At 33.2% G+C, this 19,836-nt stretch overlaps 1 protein-coding gene across 2 annotated transcripts in view; it reads right to left on the bottom strand.

The window, feature by feature from the left end:
- LOC139524534 (uncharacterized) overlaps positions 1-11,790 on the bottom strand; it is a 35,004-nt gene extending 23,214 nt beyond the window's left edge. Inside the window, exons 1-5 of one of the 2 annotated variants that reach the window (XM_071319377.1) lie at positions 11,677-11,790; positions 5,741-5,833; positions 4,298-4,486; positions 2,022-2,090; positions 1,430-1,702 (exon numbers count right to left, since the gene is read on the bottom strand). In XM_071319377.1, coding sequence (XP_071175478.1) covers positions 1,430-1,702; positions 2,022-2,090; positions 4,298-4,486; positions 5,741-5,806 — 597 coding nt within the window. In that variant the 5' untranslated portion in view covers positions 5,807-5,833; positions 11,677-11,790. Of the gene's footprint in view, positions 1-1,429; positions 1,703-2,006; positions 2,091-4,297; positions 4,487-5,740; positions 5,834-11,676 lie in introns of both variants that reach the window. The other variant, XM_071319376.1, reaches the window with a different exon arrangement.
- Positions 11,791-19,836: the final 8,046 nt, after the last annotated feature.

Below are 19,836 nucleotides of genomic sequence, written 5' to 3' on the forward strand. Positions count from 1 at the left end.
GTAGTGTTTTCTAATGGGATATATTTTCATGTTATATTAAGATTCCTGAAATGGAATAGTAGTGATGCTAAGTTTCATTTGATATTAAGGATCTACTTCAATTGGAATTACTGTTTAAAAATTTATTTTCAATATATATCAAAAAAAAGTACAAATGGCTTAGTGAATAGAAATTTCAATGCTTTATTCTTCATTATGAAAGTGGGATTTACCAGCAATGATTTATTTGTGATTGTAAGCAAAATGAATAAATATACAATACATATCTTTATTAGAAAGAACAAATAGTGTATTTAATGTAAAATATCCCATACCTAAATAGAATAGTTCATTCAGGACATTAAACATGAGGAAAGCAAGCTAGCTACATGTATCATTCATTTAAATTCATTTAAATTAGCTCTGTCAAAAACAAACCAGGTAAATCTACAGGTAGTTAAATGACCACCTGTTGATAATAGCTCTCACAATACCTGTTGTACAATTTAAATGGACAAATTGTATTGACAATTTTTAAACTGGTCAGGCAATAGGTAGTTTACTACCACAAAGCTTATTGGATAGGCACAGTAATTATCTCGAGTTTAACCACGCATTCAACATTCACAAAGTGTCACATAATAAGGGCTATTCCATTTAAACATAGATCAACCCCAAGGAAGGCATTTTGAAACCACTTCTAGTGGTGGGTGCCCTTTTCAAAGTTTTGATGAGGACAATCCTTCAAAATTTGTAAAAATGCTTCTCTGGGTGGCTGCCCTATTGTCATAGTGCCTTCCTGGGGGTTGATGTATGTTTAAATGGAATAGCCCTAATACCCATTGTCAGAATCAAGCATGTATTTTTAATACACTATTGATCATGTCAGTTTCATTTGTTTGTTTAAAATATTTGTAGTAAAAACATCATAAAAATGTTCTATTGTATGATTAACTTTTATTACTAAATTTCATATAAAAAATCCGCATATAAATCCTACAATCTCATTTTAAAAGTTGTATGGCTATCACTTGTTTTTAGTTGGTTGATAGCTACACTAAAAGTCGTTGATGCACTTTAAATGCCCTTATCATATATATGGCTAACGAACAAGACTCAAATGAGATTTATTTCACTCCCAGCATGCAAAAAGACTTTAACTACGTCAAATTAGTCAGGAAGTTTGAAGGAATAAAATTAATAATTCCCCATTTTCTTCTTTATTAGTTTTAATTCAAAATAAAACTTGGTGAATATTTTTTTTTTATGGAATTATGAACATAAGATGATAAGTGAAAAAACGTGAAGTTTCCCTTTAATGCCACCCAACTGAAGTCAATTTTATCAGCCAAAACAACATAAAATGTTTGTTTTCTTTTTTTTGTGTCTTACAATGCCTGGTCTAACTAATTAACAATCAAACCAAGCAGCACCTAAGATCAATCAATACCTGCAGATATGCGAAACTGAAATCCCCAAAAAGTGAATTTATTTCACTCCTTACAGCATCTTCTTTGTCAACAGAAGAAAATGTAATTTTTCCCACCATGTTCCTCTTTGCCAACTCTGTTATCATGTTTGACGTAGGCATAGTGTAGGTGTCAAGATGTGATGATGTTGTGTGAGGCAGTATTACAACGTCTTTTGTGATAACTCGTCCCCTCCTCTTTCCCTTGACTTCAACCGCCACTGCCCTTGTGCGCTTGGGACGTCTAAGAACAGGCTGTTTAAAAATATTTCAAATGAAAATTTGTATTATCATGCCAACTTATTTATGACATCAATAAAAATGTATACAAATTTACAGTATAGCTGTCCTCTTTTGCAAAACACTGCCTGCCATGAGATTTTTTTTTATAGTATATATGGTAATAACTAGATCATGTAAAGGCCAGGTGAACAGAGACTGTAACCATTATTAATACTTAAGACATGTCTCCTGCCACAATTTTGTTGTTTTTTTACACATGATTTCCCTTGAAATAATATAATAATTAATGTAACTTACAAATAAATACTCAACTTACCATTACCATACTCACCATACTTGATTGCTGCACAAAGTCATCTTCAGACTCTGCCCTCAAAAGGGACAATGTAGCACTAGAATTCTGAAAACAAACATTCATCAAGCATTCTTAATATATTGCAAACAATACATGGAACCCTACTGGCTTCAATGGGTGCAGCTTGTTGATAAGACCACACAGGTTGAACCCTGAACAGTAAAGACAAGTATGGACTCGGACTAACACATGACTCGTCAAAAATCTGTATATCAAATCAATATTTTTAAGCTACATGAAAAAGAAGTTCTGAAAACAGATAGTTTGGGCTTTTTTCTAAGTCCAAGGACCTACAAATTATAAGACTAGAACCCAATTGAAACATTATCTGTAATTATTCATAAAAAGACAAAGTGAAATTACAGACTGTTTATCATTTGTAAGTTTGTTAAAATATTAAAACATCAATTGACATGACTAATTGGCTCAATAAACACTAAAACAGTAAATGTTATGTAATCATGACACACCCCAATCCGTTAATCTGCAGTGGTTTCTTGTCACGTATCAAATAGTCTACTGATTGAGGTGGCACCCAACACTTTCACTACAATAAATTTGGCTCATTTAATTTTCATAAAATTTTGTCAAAGTATTTTCTGTGACACTTTAACTAAAATATGAAAATATAAAAAAATTGAACCAACCGTTTTGTCAGAAAAATTACACTGGTTATATAGCAATTTGACAAACACCAATTTTGATCAATCGGAAAAGCTTAATATTCCTTTTACAACACAACATAATTAAAATGTTTAGCCGATTTTACAGAGTTATCTCCCTGTAGTGTTAGGTACCACCTTAACAACAAAACACAACACCTACAGCATTAGATGCTCTTTTGATCAAGTCATTTCTTTCATATAATTGTGTAACTGTTTTAACAAGCCTGCACGTGAATTGGCTCAATGACACTAATTGCATATCTAAAAACTATACTCATAAAGTTAACATGCTAACATTCCTAAGGTTCATGTATAATGAAAGCCGTAAAAGGGGACGGGCGTCAATTATAGAACTAGCATATGCAAATATTATAAATCATTGATGTAATAGAACTTAAAATGTACTAAGAAAGTTCAAGGTAGATATTAATTGTCAGGAAAATATGACACAACATGCTTTTGTATTTAACTTTTTTCACTTTATAATTGTAAAATGGTAATTTTAAAACAGTCGATGTGGATTTAGTTGGTAATTAAATCGCAAGAAAAAGACAGCAAGAAAATAACCTGGTTTACAGTATTTGTGTAATTAATAAATTCTCTAAGTCCAAAGACCATAACTTCACCAAAAATCATCAGACCAGGACATAATTCAAAACTGATCTGTAACTAGTCATAATAAAACTATAAACCTGACGCTGAAAAGTATAGAAAACTGATAATTTTTGTGGAAGTCCTTATTAGTAGGACCACAACAACAAAAAATCATCCTACATAAACCAAATTTGAACTTGATCTGTAACTGGTCATGTTTATTAAACTATATACCAAATATCAAATCAATATCTTCAAGCACGATTTAAAAAAGTGTGGAAAACTGATTTGCGGTGACTGATGGACAGACAGACGTGAAAACATACTAGCTCTTGATGAAGTTTAAGAATTAAGATAAAATTTAAAAAAACAAATTTTTTTGATTTGTCCAAAGAACATGAATGTCAACGCCTAAAAAAAGTTTGGTGAACAGGATATTGACATTCCACCTTAATGAAAGTTGCAAAAACACACATTACAAACCCTCATGCTGACGCTGTATGCACGTTTTTTAATCATTCCCATGGACAGTTCTTACGTTTTAGTTCACAAAAATGTAACACTGAAATTCAATGAAATTATATAAACTAGAGGCGCCTAGGAACCTGAATCCCTCAACTAATTACCTTAACCTACATGTTTCAGGGGCCATAACTCCAACATCTGTCAACCGATCTTTCTGAAAATCTTAACAATCATTTTGTGCAGAATACTCTAAGAAACAATCATGCAAACTATTGGATGCAAGGTGATTGCAAAAGCTCACCCTACCTTTGAGGAAGGCGAGCTAAAAATGTCTGGAAAATAGAGTACAACTCATGCTAAACATCAAATTTCAAACCATTCTCATGGACATGGAAAATTCCAAAGTATTAGCTGAGGAAAATATGCAGGACATACATTAGCACCTACAGACAGAACAGAAGGTAAAACTTACATCAACCCATCAAGACGGGGCAATAAAAGGCGGCATAAAATAAGCAATTATCTTACCATCCTTGCCGATGGTATACGTAAACGGCTTGGGGAAAAGATCTGCCTTGGATGTGACTGCTTTGAGCTCTCAGTCTGTGATGCAATCTGTGACTGTCTCTCTGGTTGAGTTACTTCAGACTGTATTGACAAAGCATCTGATGCTGATGAAGATTGAGTGGCAAGCAATGGTTGAATAGTCTGCAGGAACTGGCAGAAAAAGGATAGATAGAACATTAAATATTTAATTAGTAAAATTTAAACTAATAAATTAATAGGGAATATGCCGGAAGGACAGACAGATGGACATACAGATGGACAAGGGTAAATCTTAATGCCCCTGTCATCTTACGGGGGGTGGGGGTGCATACGAAACTCTATAAATATAGATCTTTGCCTCTTTGCTAAGCTTCTGCACCATTCACTTAAAATGATTCAATTTATGTCCCAAACCATTTCCTGTTCATTTATAGGATATTCAAACTACAACTCGGGGAAAATAAATAAATGAAGAATGTGTATTAAAGGACTTGGATGTCCATGCGGGCAAAATGGATTGAATCATGCATAATCGGGACAAGAACAAAATGGAAAAGGAGAATTACTCAGGAACAGTGAAAGTGACGCCACCCAAATAGGAACAAGATCTGTGTTTTATGGTACTTAGCATTTCATATACTATCTTTTCTCAGGTAAAAAGGGGCACAACTCAAGAACGGCAAAAGTGACAGTACCTAAATTTGAACCTGATCTGTATTGTGTACATTGTAGTACGTAATAAACATTTGTGTATAAGTTTTAAATCATTTGCCTTGGTTGAGGCAAACATTAGTTATAGAACAGGACCCAACTATTTTTCATATATACATGTACATAAAGACAAGGGTAAAGCTTAATGCCCCCGTCAATGTACAGGGGGGGGATAAGAACAGTATGGTCCCATACATGTAACTCCAACAAAATTGGTTGATATTAAAATGGAGGTGCAGTATGATGTAGTACTTATGGAAACTAGCGATCCTGAAAAATTTAAAGAAATCGGATTAGTGGTCGATGAGGAATTGCATCCACAAAATGTTCCTTTAGTGTACAATAATAAGAAATAGTCAATTAGTCACATAACTCCGACAAAAGGGGTCAGTTCAACAACAACAAAATATGCGATACATAGTAATGGTGGCCTCTAAGTAAGATTCCAAGGATAACAGCAATTATGTAAAGGCATTGTTTGATAAACCATGCACCCTTAGAATCGGTACTGCGTCTATCTGGCCCACAGTAAATGTTTCAGTGCGTTCTTTATCATTTTACTGTGTCAATGAAGCCAAGTGGCAGCCTAAAGTGATCCCTGAAAGTTTGGACAGAATTTCAGTTATCAAAATTGTTGGTTTAGGCAGACTTTAATGTACAAACAAATTACTCTGTCTCATGGTGTTCAGTTTCATTCATATATTAAATTCTTACCTGTCCAAATTGTTGCAACAACACACTGTTGTTAGCAGGTGGTGGAGGATCATTATTCTCATTCATCACAACTCAATTGTTCGGCAAAGCTTTCTTTGAAAATAAAAAAAAAAATTTTTTATGCATTCAATAGGAAAATCTACTAAAAATTATCAATTACAATTTCAGAATCTATACAACTGATTATCCATGACGATTACTTGCTCAAGAGCCTTTTAATTTTTATAATTTGTTTGCCAACACAAAAATATAATTGATTCTAAATTTTGAGGGAAAAAAATATTCAAAGGAAGAAGAAAAAATATTCTGAGGGAGGATGCATACCATAAAAATAATGTTAAGAGGGTGGTGAAGGGTTATATTCGTGCAAGGTTTCCAACTGTTTTAATTTACTGTGTTTTCGTGTTTAGACATTTTATTTCTCCTTTTCTTGTGTTAGGGTCAGTGTGTGTGCTTCGTGTTTCCCCTTAAATATTTCCCATTTTTCGTGTCAGTTAGCTTCAATTTCTCGTGCTTAAAATATCACACATTTGATTGAAAAGTAGGCCAGAAATGATTTATAAGTCAGCCCAGCACTAAAATGTGACTCAAAGTATCCATGATCATTGATAATGACTGCATGATCTCCAATAATGGCTGAATAATAACTTCTATCACTTATTGCTTTAATATTTATGATCTTATTTCTCGTTTCACAATTTTATTTCACATGTTTCGTGTTCAGTTCCCCCCTGTTAAGTTTGAAAAAATAATTTGTTGTGACGTGTCTTAAAAATAAATATTTGGCCAGAAAAAAAAACATGACCCCCCCCCTTTTAAAGTTAAATGATCAGTCCCTTCTGTAGGAAGAGTTCATGTGTTTTCGTTATTTTTTGTTTATTTTTTACAACAATCACCATTATTTTTTTTCCGCCTCGCTGTACTCGGCAGCAATACACTCCATTATTTAAAGAAGGCCATCGTCATTTGCCGGCTCAACGAAATGTCCTTTGTAATCTCTATCAGTGTTATCAGTTCTCGACAATGTAACAAACTTTTTTCCAGTTGGGCCAGTTCTTCAAATAAATGTGGTCAAAGTTGATTGTGTTAATTTAGTAGATACTTGTATCCCCTTATCCTCACGATGTTCTCTTGCGTAAATAAAAAAAAATCATAACATCCGTTGTTGTGCTCAATTTTGACATTGTGTGCAAAAGGTCATCAGTTCTTGATAGTTGTCAAAAGTATAGTATGGTATGCATGTTTGATATTAATAGAAGATTTAAAATTACTCAAATTGAAGAAAAATATCAATTAGTATCATTTGTCTCTAGAAATGAATAATAATTTTTTTTTAGCCTTATTGGTCAATTTAGACATCTTTAACAGATATCCTAGGAATTATCTCTCAAGGACAAAAATAAAATATATGCATTGAATATTTATAATTATCTTTAATACATATTTTAGATGGTTTTAAATTAATAAACCAATTCTTATGTGTTATAAGATGTTGTCACAGCTGTTATTAATTTTTACTGTCATAGTAACAATATTTAAGGGCATTACTTTTCCGATAATTGAATTGGATTAAATTTAAAAGTTCATAAGATATGATATTTAAAAACTTGCTAGGCCAAAATTAAAAATATGTTTGTTTCCCTTTCCCCCCCCCCCCCCCCCTTTCCTGAAAATAATTTGTTTCAATTTTTGGAAAGTGCTTGAAAGCTGAAGGATTGATAATCTAAATAAAATTAAATACAATAAAATTGAGCACAAACAACTGATAAGTGGCCTGGACTGGACAAGTCAAACAATGGACCACTTTCGAGTTCATCCGTCACCGGCAAAAACTCGTCAATTATGCACTCCTTTATGACGTCACTTACCAGATAGAGGAGCTCGCCTGTATCCCTGCACTATTTACGTTCATCAAGCGTCTTAGTGATCGTCTTTGTGCAGGATAAACTAGAAATAATGGTTGCTCTGTAGGTACTTACTGACAATTCCCTAATGACAGCAGTGTTGATTGTCAATTTTGAGAATTCAATTTGCCGAATAATTCGTACAATATAGAATTATAGTTTTCCAACCACTCTCTCAACATTGGGAGGAAGTGACGACGCCCCTAAACGCAAAAATGACGGTGATAAAGGCGCGTATAATTGACGAGTTTTTTCCAGTGACGGATGAACTTGAAAGTGGTCTATTCATGTGACCATGCTATGACAATCACTACCAGTTCAAAAAAAAAAAAAAAAAAAGAACCTGCCTTCCTGGTCTGTTTACAAAGGGTAGACCCGGGGGAGGGGAAACAGACATTCTTTTAAATGTGGTTTTATTTAGGGACTGTTCAATATTTATCTGCGAGATTGGCATGTGCAAACTTGGGCAGGGCAAAATCATTTTTTACTAAGAATAGTGACAGGGGCAGACCCTAGCTTTTTTGTTGGGAAAAATCAAACTGTTAATGGGGGACTCAACCTTATTTCTATTAATTTATATATAAAATATTCAATTAACATTTTAATATATATAAAACATTAAATATTTCATTAACTTTATCAACAACTAAACTCCAAGAGGTGAACCAACGCCTGTGTGAATCATTTCGATAGAGTCCCTGAAGTGGATACCTTGATATGCCGGGTTGTCAAATTATGCAAATGAATGCAACATTTAAATAATACTCCAAATTGACAACAACACTTCAAATGGTCTGCAATTTTATTTGCTGTGGTCTACATGTATCGCCTGCAAGGCAGGCTTCATCAGGACAATTTTTATACAGAAATTCATCCCTGAAGTACTCAAAGTGGTGCATTAAATTTGACGTCATGGTGAGAGAAACAATGAAAAGTGAAATTAGCAATAGAGTTCTAAATAGATAAGATAAATATAGAAAATTAAAGTTTCTTTACAATGTAAATTGAGTTCGTTTTACTATTATATGATACATGAAATTGTTCTAAAGCCTAGCTTGGTATCTAATTTGAAGTGTTGTTGTCAATTTGGAGTATTATTTATCAACAATTGTTTCCTATCAAATAGTTTAATTCCATTTGCATTTAACTTCAAATTTTCAAATCTTGTGTTAAGTAATCACAAAATGTAATATTTAGGACTAATTTGCATGGAGTATGCTTGTAAAGGTCTGTAACAATCTTATGACTTGAAAAAAATAACAGTTGCTATCACTGACAGTCATGATTTACTGAAAACAATTGTAGAATTTGCCTATTCAACATGTAGTATATATCTCTAAATGAGTTAAGATTTTACATGTATTGTAAGAACAGTATAAACATGACATAATGGCCTTATTCTATGAAAATCTCAGGTCATTTTATGAAGTTACAGAAATTCTCAAAGTTGACTATTAGTATCTGAATTTAGTCCTAACTGAAAATTCTCATTTTCTCTTGATTTAAAAGGATAAAATTTGACACCAATAAATATAAATGAAAAACAAATTTTCCAATATGTACATGATGTAAGAACAGTATAAAAATATTGAAAAAGGAGACAAGTTGTATGAAAATCTCACATAATTTTTTAGAGGGGACAATAAATGAGCATTTCTGACTGTCAACAGTTTGGTGGTGCATTCTATAATGAATTTTCTTTTTTTTCTTTTTTTATATTATAATTTTCTTTATTGAAAAGCACTTTACGCCCATATGGACCAATGGCTTAAAACATTATACATAATATACAGTTAACATAAAACAATGAAAATAAACAACGGAGACACTTTGAACTATAATTTGTCTTTTTTTTAAATCAATATATATATAAGAGATTCAAATTATATCAAGGACTCCCTGCCCTCAGTGTTAGTGATTTTTTTAAAAAGGAGCCTAATTTGCAAGTGTCCTGTTTTGTTTCAGGATTGAGGATATGTTTTAATCTATCTATATCATTTAAGTTATTATATTTATTTTCATTTAAAAATTCTTTTCTTAAATGTTCCTTTATTTTACATTTAAAAAAGAAATGAAACTCATCATCTAGTACATCACAATGTGTACATAGTCTTAAATCTCTGGGAATTTTCCTGTATAGATCTTCCAGTTTCTATTAATCAGCAGTGGTCACTTATTTGAAATTTAGAAATTAGTTGTCTATATTCAAAGTTTTGAGAAAGTAGGTATGGTTCAAAGTTATAGCTTTTCTTTATTTTTTTAAAAAGTTGGAGTTTGCTATTCTTTTGTAAATTTAATATTTTATCATTATATAAATTTTCATAGGAGTTTTCTAGATTTTGTTTGTATATTAGCCTATTATTTTTATCCTTATTTTGGTTAACAATTTCTAAATCATTTTGACTTCTGACATGATTTACATAGGAGTACCAAGAATAAATACCTGCATTATGTAAAGTTTTTGCCAAATTTAGTGTCTCTTTTAGTAAGGGACTAGTTTCTTCCCTTAATAGTCTATCATGAAAAAGAAGAGTTTGTCTTTTTATAAAGCAATCAATAGGGTAGCTGCCTAATTCAGATCGAGCAGCTATATTTCAAGAGCATTTTTTTGCTCCTAAAGTTAACTTATTAAATTTATTTAGTACTTTATCAGGTGGACTTTTGTCAATGAAATTAAGAGTATCTACTTTTTTGTTATTTTTATCTCCTTTAATTGAAGCTTAATAAAAGGATGAGTATGCATCCATATACCATATTTCACTGTTATAAGTTAATATAGGTCTGACGAGTGAGTTAAATAAATGGTTTGACAAATTTACAGGAGTCTGATGAATCGAATTACAATATGTTTTTATAGAATACATTACTTTCATAGATTTTTTGGCTAATTCTTGTGCTGAATGAATAAGATTTCCATTCTGACTAATAATATTACCATGAAATTTAAATCCAGTGCAAACACAAATACCACTCTATAGAGGGATAATTTTATCCCTCTAAAGAAGGTTTATCCCTCTATACAGGTATAATCACCATCCAGGGGGGTTTGTTCCCAACCTGTTAAAATCATAGTTTTAGTTTTTTTTCAATTTACAGTTACCTGCCATTTATCACAGTATTGAGACAAATGGTTTAAACTTGACTGAAGACCCTCTTTAGTTTCAGACATTATCAAAATATCATCAGCAAATAGGAGACTTCGAATATTTGTCTTCTATTTTCAAGGGATCACAGTCATCCTGTTTAAAAATTTGAGGTAGATCATTTATGAAAATGTTGAATAGGGTGGGACTTAAATGAGAGTCCATAGAAAAAAAAGTATACCGAAAATATATTTTTAAATGATTTTGATAACTATATAACATACATAAATTGGTGGTATACATGTACTCCACCTCCAGCTTATTTGGTGATTCTCAGGTACATATGATTTCAAAAAAGAGAAACAAGCTTAGAATTATAGATTTTTTTTTGTAATAAATGGCAACTAATTTTTTTACAGAAATGTTTAGATGGGCGGTGAAAACATGTGCGATTTCGCGAAATTCGTATAAAACAACTGACGTCGGATGTATCCTATTTATATATACATTACACATTCTAATACAACAACGTTTGTAACGTTTATTTTGATTGGATAACGTCACTTTCTTACATGGCATCAATTGACAATTGATGCTATGGGACGTACGCGCAAGCGCAGACGGCATATGACAGATTTTAAATACATGTTTTAACGTTGTTTTCTGTCAGTTTCATTAGAATGGAGATAACAATATTGTATTTTAAGCTCCGACGGCATCAATTTGGGATTTGATGGTCGCAAATACCCGTTTACTGTCTCCGCTAACGCGTCGCCAATAAACTTAATTTGCGACCATCAAATCCCCAATTGATGCCGTCGGAGCTTAAAATACAATACAGTTATCTCCTAAGTGTTAGCCAAAGAAGGACGTCATATTAGAATAAACAATATTGTACAAAATGTCCTATATTTGCTATATACATACTTAATAAGGTATCTATACTTACTTTTCAGTCTTTTGCAGAATAGCGCATAATCCATATGATGTATCCTTGAACCTGCGAGACCCGCGGTTACTATATCCAATGAGAGGCCTTCTTACTTCTTCGTGATGAGAGAATTCATTTGCATACAAAATTGAGATTTGTGATACAAAATTGAGTTTTGTGATACAAAATTGAGTTTTGTAACACAAAATAGACTTCTTTGTTAAATTTTCACTTCTGTTTAACAAAACTCAAAAATAAACACAAAATTAAATTTTGTCACAACAAAAATGACTTTTGTCATTACAAAAATGACTTTTGTCATGACAAAAATGAATTTTGTCGACAAAAATGAATTTTGTCATTACAAAATTCACTTCTGTGTCACAAAAGTCAATTTTGTCCACACAAAAATAAACACAAAATTGAATTTTGTGTGACAGAAGTCAATTTTGTCATGACAAAAATGAATTTTGTGACACAAAAATGAATTTTGTCATGACAAAAATGACTTTTGTCATGACAAAAATGAATTTTGTCGACAAAAATGAATTTTGTCATTACAAAAGTCATTTTTGTCATGACAAAATTGACTTCTGTCACACAAAATACAATTTTGTGAATTCTGTGAAGACAAAATTGACTTTTGTGACACAAAATTGACTCTTGTGGCACAAAATTGACTTTTGTGTTAAATTTTCATTTCTAACGATTTAACAAAACTCAATTTTGTCTACACAAAAATAAACACAAAATTGAATGTTGTGACAAAATCTCAGTTTTGTATGCAAATTAGTTCACAGAATCCAAACCAAACCTGTTTTGCATACAAAATTGACTTTTGTCGCCCAATATTCAAATTAGGTAACAAAAGTAAAGTCTGTGTTACAAAAATGAATTTTGTCATGACAAAACTAACTTTTGTCCACCGAAAGATAATTTTGTATGACAAAATTGAAATTTGTAGTATGCTACAAATTTTGTTAAACTGAACTCGTTTTTGTTGAACAAAACTCACTTTTGTCCGTACAAAATTGAATTTTGTCGACAAAACCACAAGAGTCCCATTCGGCGCCCCGTAACTGCATTGTGCAGTAGATTTCTTACAAAGGCATGAATAATATTTGAAAACACCAATATTGTGCAATGTTCAAAGAAAGAAGGCTGTGCAGAAATCAAATACAGAAAAAGATGATGGGGATCTGAATGTTGATGGTGCTTACCTAGCAGCCATTGTGGCGATAATAATATGCCATATAAATTCATGTCTGGCTTTTTACGAAAAATATGGGACTGCCGGAAAATCACATTGGTTGCAAGCAGAGCAGAGGTCCTGATGAAAGTCTTGGCTCCAAAAGGTTTAAAAAGTTAAGATTGACCACGTTTTAATTATTCTTTATAATGCCCTCACTGTAGCGTAGTTTTTTTTTTATCCTTGTCTATGATTTAAATTTGGTTTCGTCCTCTTACTTAATTTGTCTCATTGGCACTCACAACACATCTTCCTATATCTATTAAGTTTGTCTCAACGAAATGTTTTGAAACTTATACACCATGCTTACTACCACGAAACACAGATCAAGTTTGAATTTTGATGACAACTTTAACTGTTTTTGATTTATGCCCTTTTACAAATGGAGAAATTCCTTTATCTTTAAACACAATGCTTATTACCACAAAGCACAGATAAAGTTTGAATGGAAAAATTGCTGCATATTTATCTTCCTTTCTTTTGAGTTATTTTATTTGCCTCAAGTAAATGTATGAAATTTAAAACATACTAGTACCACAATACACAGATCACTTTTGAATTTTGGTTGCGTAATTTTTACCGTTCTAGAGTTATGTTCCTTTACTTACATAGTCTGTAACTGAATGCTGTATCACTCCACTATGCTCAGATCTTCACTTCTTTGCTGACTTGTTTCGGTTCAGGTTCCTGTGTCATCTTTTGTTCTTTAGATATATTTCATGTGTGATTCTCAATGCTTATCCAAAATTTGTCTAGTCGTCTCTAGAAACTCTGTAGTCGTTGGTGCGTTAACAACACGGCTGGGCAAACTGTTCCATATTGATGCAATTCGTTGAGTAGAAAAGTTTGATCTGATGTTTTTGTTGCACCTTTGTATAGCCAGTTTCCTGTTGTGCAGTTACAGAAGTAGTGTTGTATGTTAACAATTTAGGCAACGCTTTATGGTATATTCCGGATGTTACTTTGTAAGCTTGGGTCATCTTCTTCTGTAATTTTTTCACTCTTCATCTGGATAAAGATGATTAATAACTAGTGCATGTTAGAACAAGTTAATACAAAAGAGGGACGAAAGACCCTAGAGGAACAGTCAAACTAGTAAATTGAAAATAAACTGACAACGCCATGGATAAAAATGAAAAAGACAAACAGACAAATAATAGTACACAAGAAACAACATAGAAAACTAAAGACTGAGCAACACGAACCCCACCAAAAACTGGGGTGAACTCAGGTGCTACGGATGGGTAGGCAGATTCTGCTCCACATGTGACACCCGTCGTGTTTCGCATAAACCCGGTAAATAGTATAATTCGGTAGGTAACATTCACGAAAAGGGAAGGGGTCTAGTTACGACGTAAGAAACATATCCGATATCATCTGTGAAACGATTATTCCATAACGGTCAACCAACTCGTGATGGCGTCCGTAAAATTTACGAGGGATGGTTTCAACTTCACCATTTGAAAATCTTAGTTTAATAGCTTTCTTGTGAGCAGCAACCCTCTTTCAAGGAAATCATGATAGGAAATACAAGCGCGGGTATATCGTATCAATTGGGCGATATATACTCCGTATGCAGGCGCTGTTAGAATGTTGCTACATAGAAATGGAAAGTTCACAATTGGGAAGCTGAAATAATCTCTTTTGTCGTAATGTTTTGTTTTCAACCGACCCTCATTGTCAATTTCTACATGTAAATCAAGATATGAGGCAGACTTAACTGTATCTGTTGTATCCTTTATCTTATAGTCACCAAATTTAGAATTATTTAGTGAGAGACCATCATCTATACAGCGGAAAGTAAAGTGATACAAAAAACGGAGCAAAGAACAGACGTAGTGATTAAAACTATGTACAGGAGATGAGCTAATTAAATGAAGGTGGAGATAACAGCATATGTAAGCTGCTCTCTGAAAGAATCGACTGTCTGTGAATAAACAACTGCAGTAGGTAGGAGATTCCATTGGGTTATAGTGTATGGGGAAAATGAAAATTTATACAATTATTTGGATGTATAGATATGTCTGAAGGTGTGTGAATGATGTTTTCTGGTTCTTGAGTCTGATAGAATAAGAATTGTCTTAGATGATATAGCAACAAGATGATGTGTAATCTTGCATATCATAACAAGGCGTGCACGTAATCTGCGTTGTGTTAAATGCGGCCAGTTGAGTGTATTGAACATGTTTGATACACTGTTAAGTGTTATGATCCCTGTTGCAGGCATACCGAGCAGCTCTCATTTTGACCATCTCTTTCTTAGAGATAGATTCTGAAGTGTGGGGTCCTAAACCGAGCAAGATTGCTCGAGTATGGGACGGACAAGTACTTAATGTTTTGATTTTATTATGTTTTGAGGTTTTTTCCAAGAAAGCCGAGTGTTTTATTGGCTTTTGAGTAATTATCATCTATATATTTGTTCCATTTGAGGTAAGATTGTAATGTGATGCCAAGGTACTAAGCAGATGTAATAGTTTCTAAAATATGATTATGAAGAGTGAAGTTAGGTTGTAAAGGTTTATGTTTAGTTGTTATAGAGAGAACAGTACACTTGTCTTAGTGGAAGGCCATCAGCAAGTCCACTTCCTGTTTCGCAGCTGCATCAAGATCAGCTTGCAGTTTGAGGCAGTTACCCTGGGATTTAACCGGCATGTACCAGTATATGATACTGTCATCAGCAAATAATCTTAGTTTGCTATGAGTAAAGTAGGCCGGGAGGTCGTTAATATAGGCTAAGAATAGGACTGAACCTAAGACAGTACCTTGCATAACCCCAGAGGTGACTGGGACTGTGTTTGATGATCTTCCCTCAAGAACAACTGTCTGAGTACGGTCCGAGAGAAATGCAGAGATCGAATTTAATGTGTTTCTATAGATACCAAAATGATTTAATTTGTAGAGTAAATGACAATACGGAACTTTATCAAAGACTTTTGCAAAGTCCATTATTATAAGATATGTTTCTGTATTTGAATTGTTTGTGGATTGAAGTTCTCGGATGAAGGAGATATGCTGTGTTTCGCAAGCTTAAGATCGAGAGTGCCGAAAGCCGTGTTGGAGGTCTTACAAGATGTTATTTGATTCAAGATGTTTCATAATGTGTGACGTGACTATGTTCTACATTGTCTTGCAGCAAATACAGGTTAATGCGATTGGTCTATAGTTGACATGTTTTGTTTGTTCCCATTTTTATTTGCCGGTGCGACATTAGCCTGTTTCTAGTTGTTAGGTGTGATTCCACTGATGTAGGATTTTTCGAAAATTTGGCAAAGAATTGGTGCGATATGTGTCTGCATTTCTTTGAGTAAGCGGCCACTGATGTTTTCTGGGCCGTTGGCTTTATGAATTTTTCAATCCTTTTTGATGTTATATGTAATTTACTGATTTGAGGAAGTGTGTGGAATCCCTTGTTTGATATTGAGTCATTTGTTTTTGGGGTAAATACTGATAGAAATTGTTCGTTTAAAAGATTTGCCTTCTCTGTAGCGTCTGTAATGATGTTGTCGTCTTTCTTTACCAGATTTGTCAGTTCTTATTGACTTGATACATTGAAAAAAGGTTTTTAGGTATACTCTGATTTTGTGTTGGAATATCTGTTTCTTTGTCGTTTTGGGTTTTTGTTGCACTTCAGTGTTTCTGTTGTTTCGTTGTTTTCCTCTTATAGCTGATGGGTTAACCTCAGTTTTAGTTTGTAACCCGGATTTGTTTTCTTTCAATCGATTTATGACTTTTAAACAGCAATATACTACTGTTGCCTTTATTCATTGATGGGAAGATCACATATTAGTTTTTCAACAATTCCCAGTAAGCTTTCTTTTGTACTTTTTGTACCTGAGCATTCATCTTATTATATTTCTCAGTGTATTTGCTGTTTTTTCGCTTTTTGTACAGTTTATTTTTCTTGTTTATTTGACGTCTTAATTTGTCAACTCTCAAGCGTCTGTATTTAAGTGTTACTAAGTTAAGCTTCTTCAAGCGTTCTAGATACTTTAGATCTTTCAGTGATGGTATCAATTTCGTTGCTTTCAAATGCTGTTATATTTTTAACTTTATATGGGCTCCATATAGCGTTTGTATATTCAAGATTTTTTAAACAGTAGTAGGAATATTTCCCAATTGAGGCAGGTAAATGTACTTCTGATTAAGCCCATAATACTGTTGGCTTTATTTATCTTTACATTCATATGTTGCTCGAAGTTTAGTTTGTGGCAATGGTTAATCCGTTGACTATTTTTTTTTCTACATGTTGTGGTGTTACACAGGTTGTATTTGTGGTTGGTATCATGTTGTTTCCCTGTTCTTAGCACTTCACATTTATCTGGATGAAATCTTACCAATAAAGTATTTGGCCAAATTTCTAGATTCTTCATGTCTTCCTTGGCAGGATGTCTTTTCAGTTTTGGAATGAAGCCATTGCCCTCCTTTGTAAAGAAGCTGACAAAGAAACTTGAAAGTGTTTCTGCTTGCTCTTTGTCGTTTGGCGTTAGTATATCATTACCATCTTGTGTACTCATAATACTCAGATACTCTAGTTCTTGTTTTAGGTTTTGATTTTACGTAACGCCAGAATTTGTTTAAGAGTACCTTTAACTAGCTTGGCAATGTCCTTCTCTTTCATCTTGACTGCCTTTCTGGGAAGGCTCTTATATTACCCTCGTTTCTGGATCTACAACATGTCCAACATCTGTGCTTTTTCTTAATTGCGTTTAACGTTTCTTGGTCGAGACCTTCAGCTTTATTTTTCTTGCCTGATTGTCCTTTCTTCTTATGTAGTACATGTTTATTTTTCAATTCAATTACTAGTAGTCTTTAAAAAATATCGATTGTTCATTGATTGTAGATTTTCCTTTCGGTATGGTGTTTCAGTCTATATTCATGTTCAGATGATCTGCCTTAAGTCAATCCAAGTCTGCTTGACCATAGTAGACCTTGGTCATTTCTGACTTTGTTTATTCAACGTAACAGCTGAATTTGATAAAAACTGAGTGGTTGCTCTTTCCCAACGTACTAAAAATATTCAAAATCAGGAATCATACCTTCTTCGTTTGTCAAGAATAGTATATGTGTATCTTGATTTATTCGTCCTCGTGCTATTTTCAGTACATGTTGGTATAAAAAGAAATCTCGAAGACATTCAATGAATGTATATTGTTTTGAATGTTAATTTGTTGACATGCTCAATGTATCCCAATTTTATCTTGTCATAATTAAAGTCTCCCATCAGTAAGATATGGCTATAGTATCTGGATACCATATCTTTAAATAACTTCCTTAGTGACTCAGCATTGTTATCCTGTCCATTAGGGCTTCGATAGATACATCCTATGAGTAATTTGTCTCCACTTACTAGTCTGATATGAACCTTTACCGATTCCTCTGACATAATCTGTTTCAAAGTCTACCTGAGTCGCTTCTAAAGATTCGTGTATATAAAGACTTACTCCGCTCCCAGTGTTATTACTGACATGTACAGTGTACATTTCACACAATTCAGAATGTTGCATTTAAAGTTTTTGGGTTTTACTTTTGTTATACATATTATTTTAGGGATGTTGTTCAAAGTATTTGTAAAAACAGTCAAGAGGGTAAATAAATTTAACGAACGCAATGATGCTTTGAACGGTTAAAACTATTTACATGGTGTTTATAATAATTTACTCTGGACTCAGCTTCTTTATGTACATTGCCCATAGTGGGCCTCTTAACATGAACCTGAATTTCCCCTGTAAATTTTCTCCTTTTTATTTGCCTTTTCTTTCAGTTGATTTAGCTCTTCCCTTTCCTTTGGTGTCGGGGCCTCAGTGGCCGAGTGGTCTAAGTAGTTACTACTGTAATCACTAGCCAGTCAACACTGAGGTTGTGAGTTCGAACCCCACTCGTGCGGGTGCACTCGACTCCAATCTCAATTGACTAGGATTGTCAGTTTTCCTATCGAAGGTCGGTTGTTTTCTCCGGTTTCCTTCACCAGTAAAAACTGGCCGCCACGAAATAGCCTAAATGCGGTGCTTAAAAGTGGCTGTAAAAGACCAAAAATCAATTAATCAAATCCTTTGGGGTCATGTCATGGCTGATGCCAATGTTATTGTTGTCATGGCCTCGAGATTCTGATTCAGCTCTAACTTTACCGGAAGTTTTTAAAACACTTCACGTCTGAGCGTGTCACTGTTAAATATAACTAATAATGGTCTATTAGTTCATCAGTTAGTTTTCAAAAGCGCTCTAGGTAAGGAGTTTGTGTTACACCCCAGGGTACCGAAATTTGTTTTGATAGAACTCAACTTCATTATCTTATTGATAAAATACAAGGTGTTAGACTAAAAAAAAGTGTCCAAAAGAGGTTTAAAAACGTCCCTTTCAATGGTCCACTCATTTAGCTATCACGACTAAGTAATTTTTATACAAAAAATTTAATATAAAGCGATTAAAAAAAATTAAAGTATAGGTGTAAACAACTAAACCATATATAAAACTATCATATTTAATGTAACACTGAAGATTTTTTGTTTTAAAAACAATGTTTATTTACATTACAAACAATCCGATTTTTTGGGTAAAGAAATTTGTTATTTAATTATCCGTATTTGTGAATTAAACTTTAGAATTGACCAGTATGCAATGTTTAAACTATTTGCAGTATTTATATGTCGTCTAAAATATGAATTATTCAACAAAACATGTGTACGTAAAATACCGGAAATCATCACATTACCGTCTTCGATTCAGTCGAAAGTATATTCATACCTAAGTGCACACATAAGCACGTTAACCTTATCAATTTGCAACTGAAAACAAACATTAAATAGTCGATTATGTTGTTTTTGTGAGACAAATTATTTTATAAAGTAAATGTAAAACAAAATATTTATGAAAAAATGACAAATGAAATTGAAGGTTTTTTTTTGCGTTCTGAAAGGGTGCACTCTATCGAA

This window comes from Mytilus edulis, chromosome 5 (genome assembly GCF_963676685.1).
Source record: "Mytilus edulis chromosome 5, xbMytEdul2.2, whole genome shotgun sequence".
Classification (NCBI taxonomy): domain Eukaryota; kingdom Metazoa; phylum Mollusca; class Bivalvia; order Mytilida; family Mytilidae; genus Mytilus; species Mytilus edulis.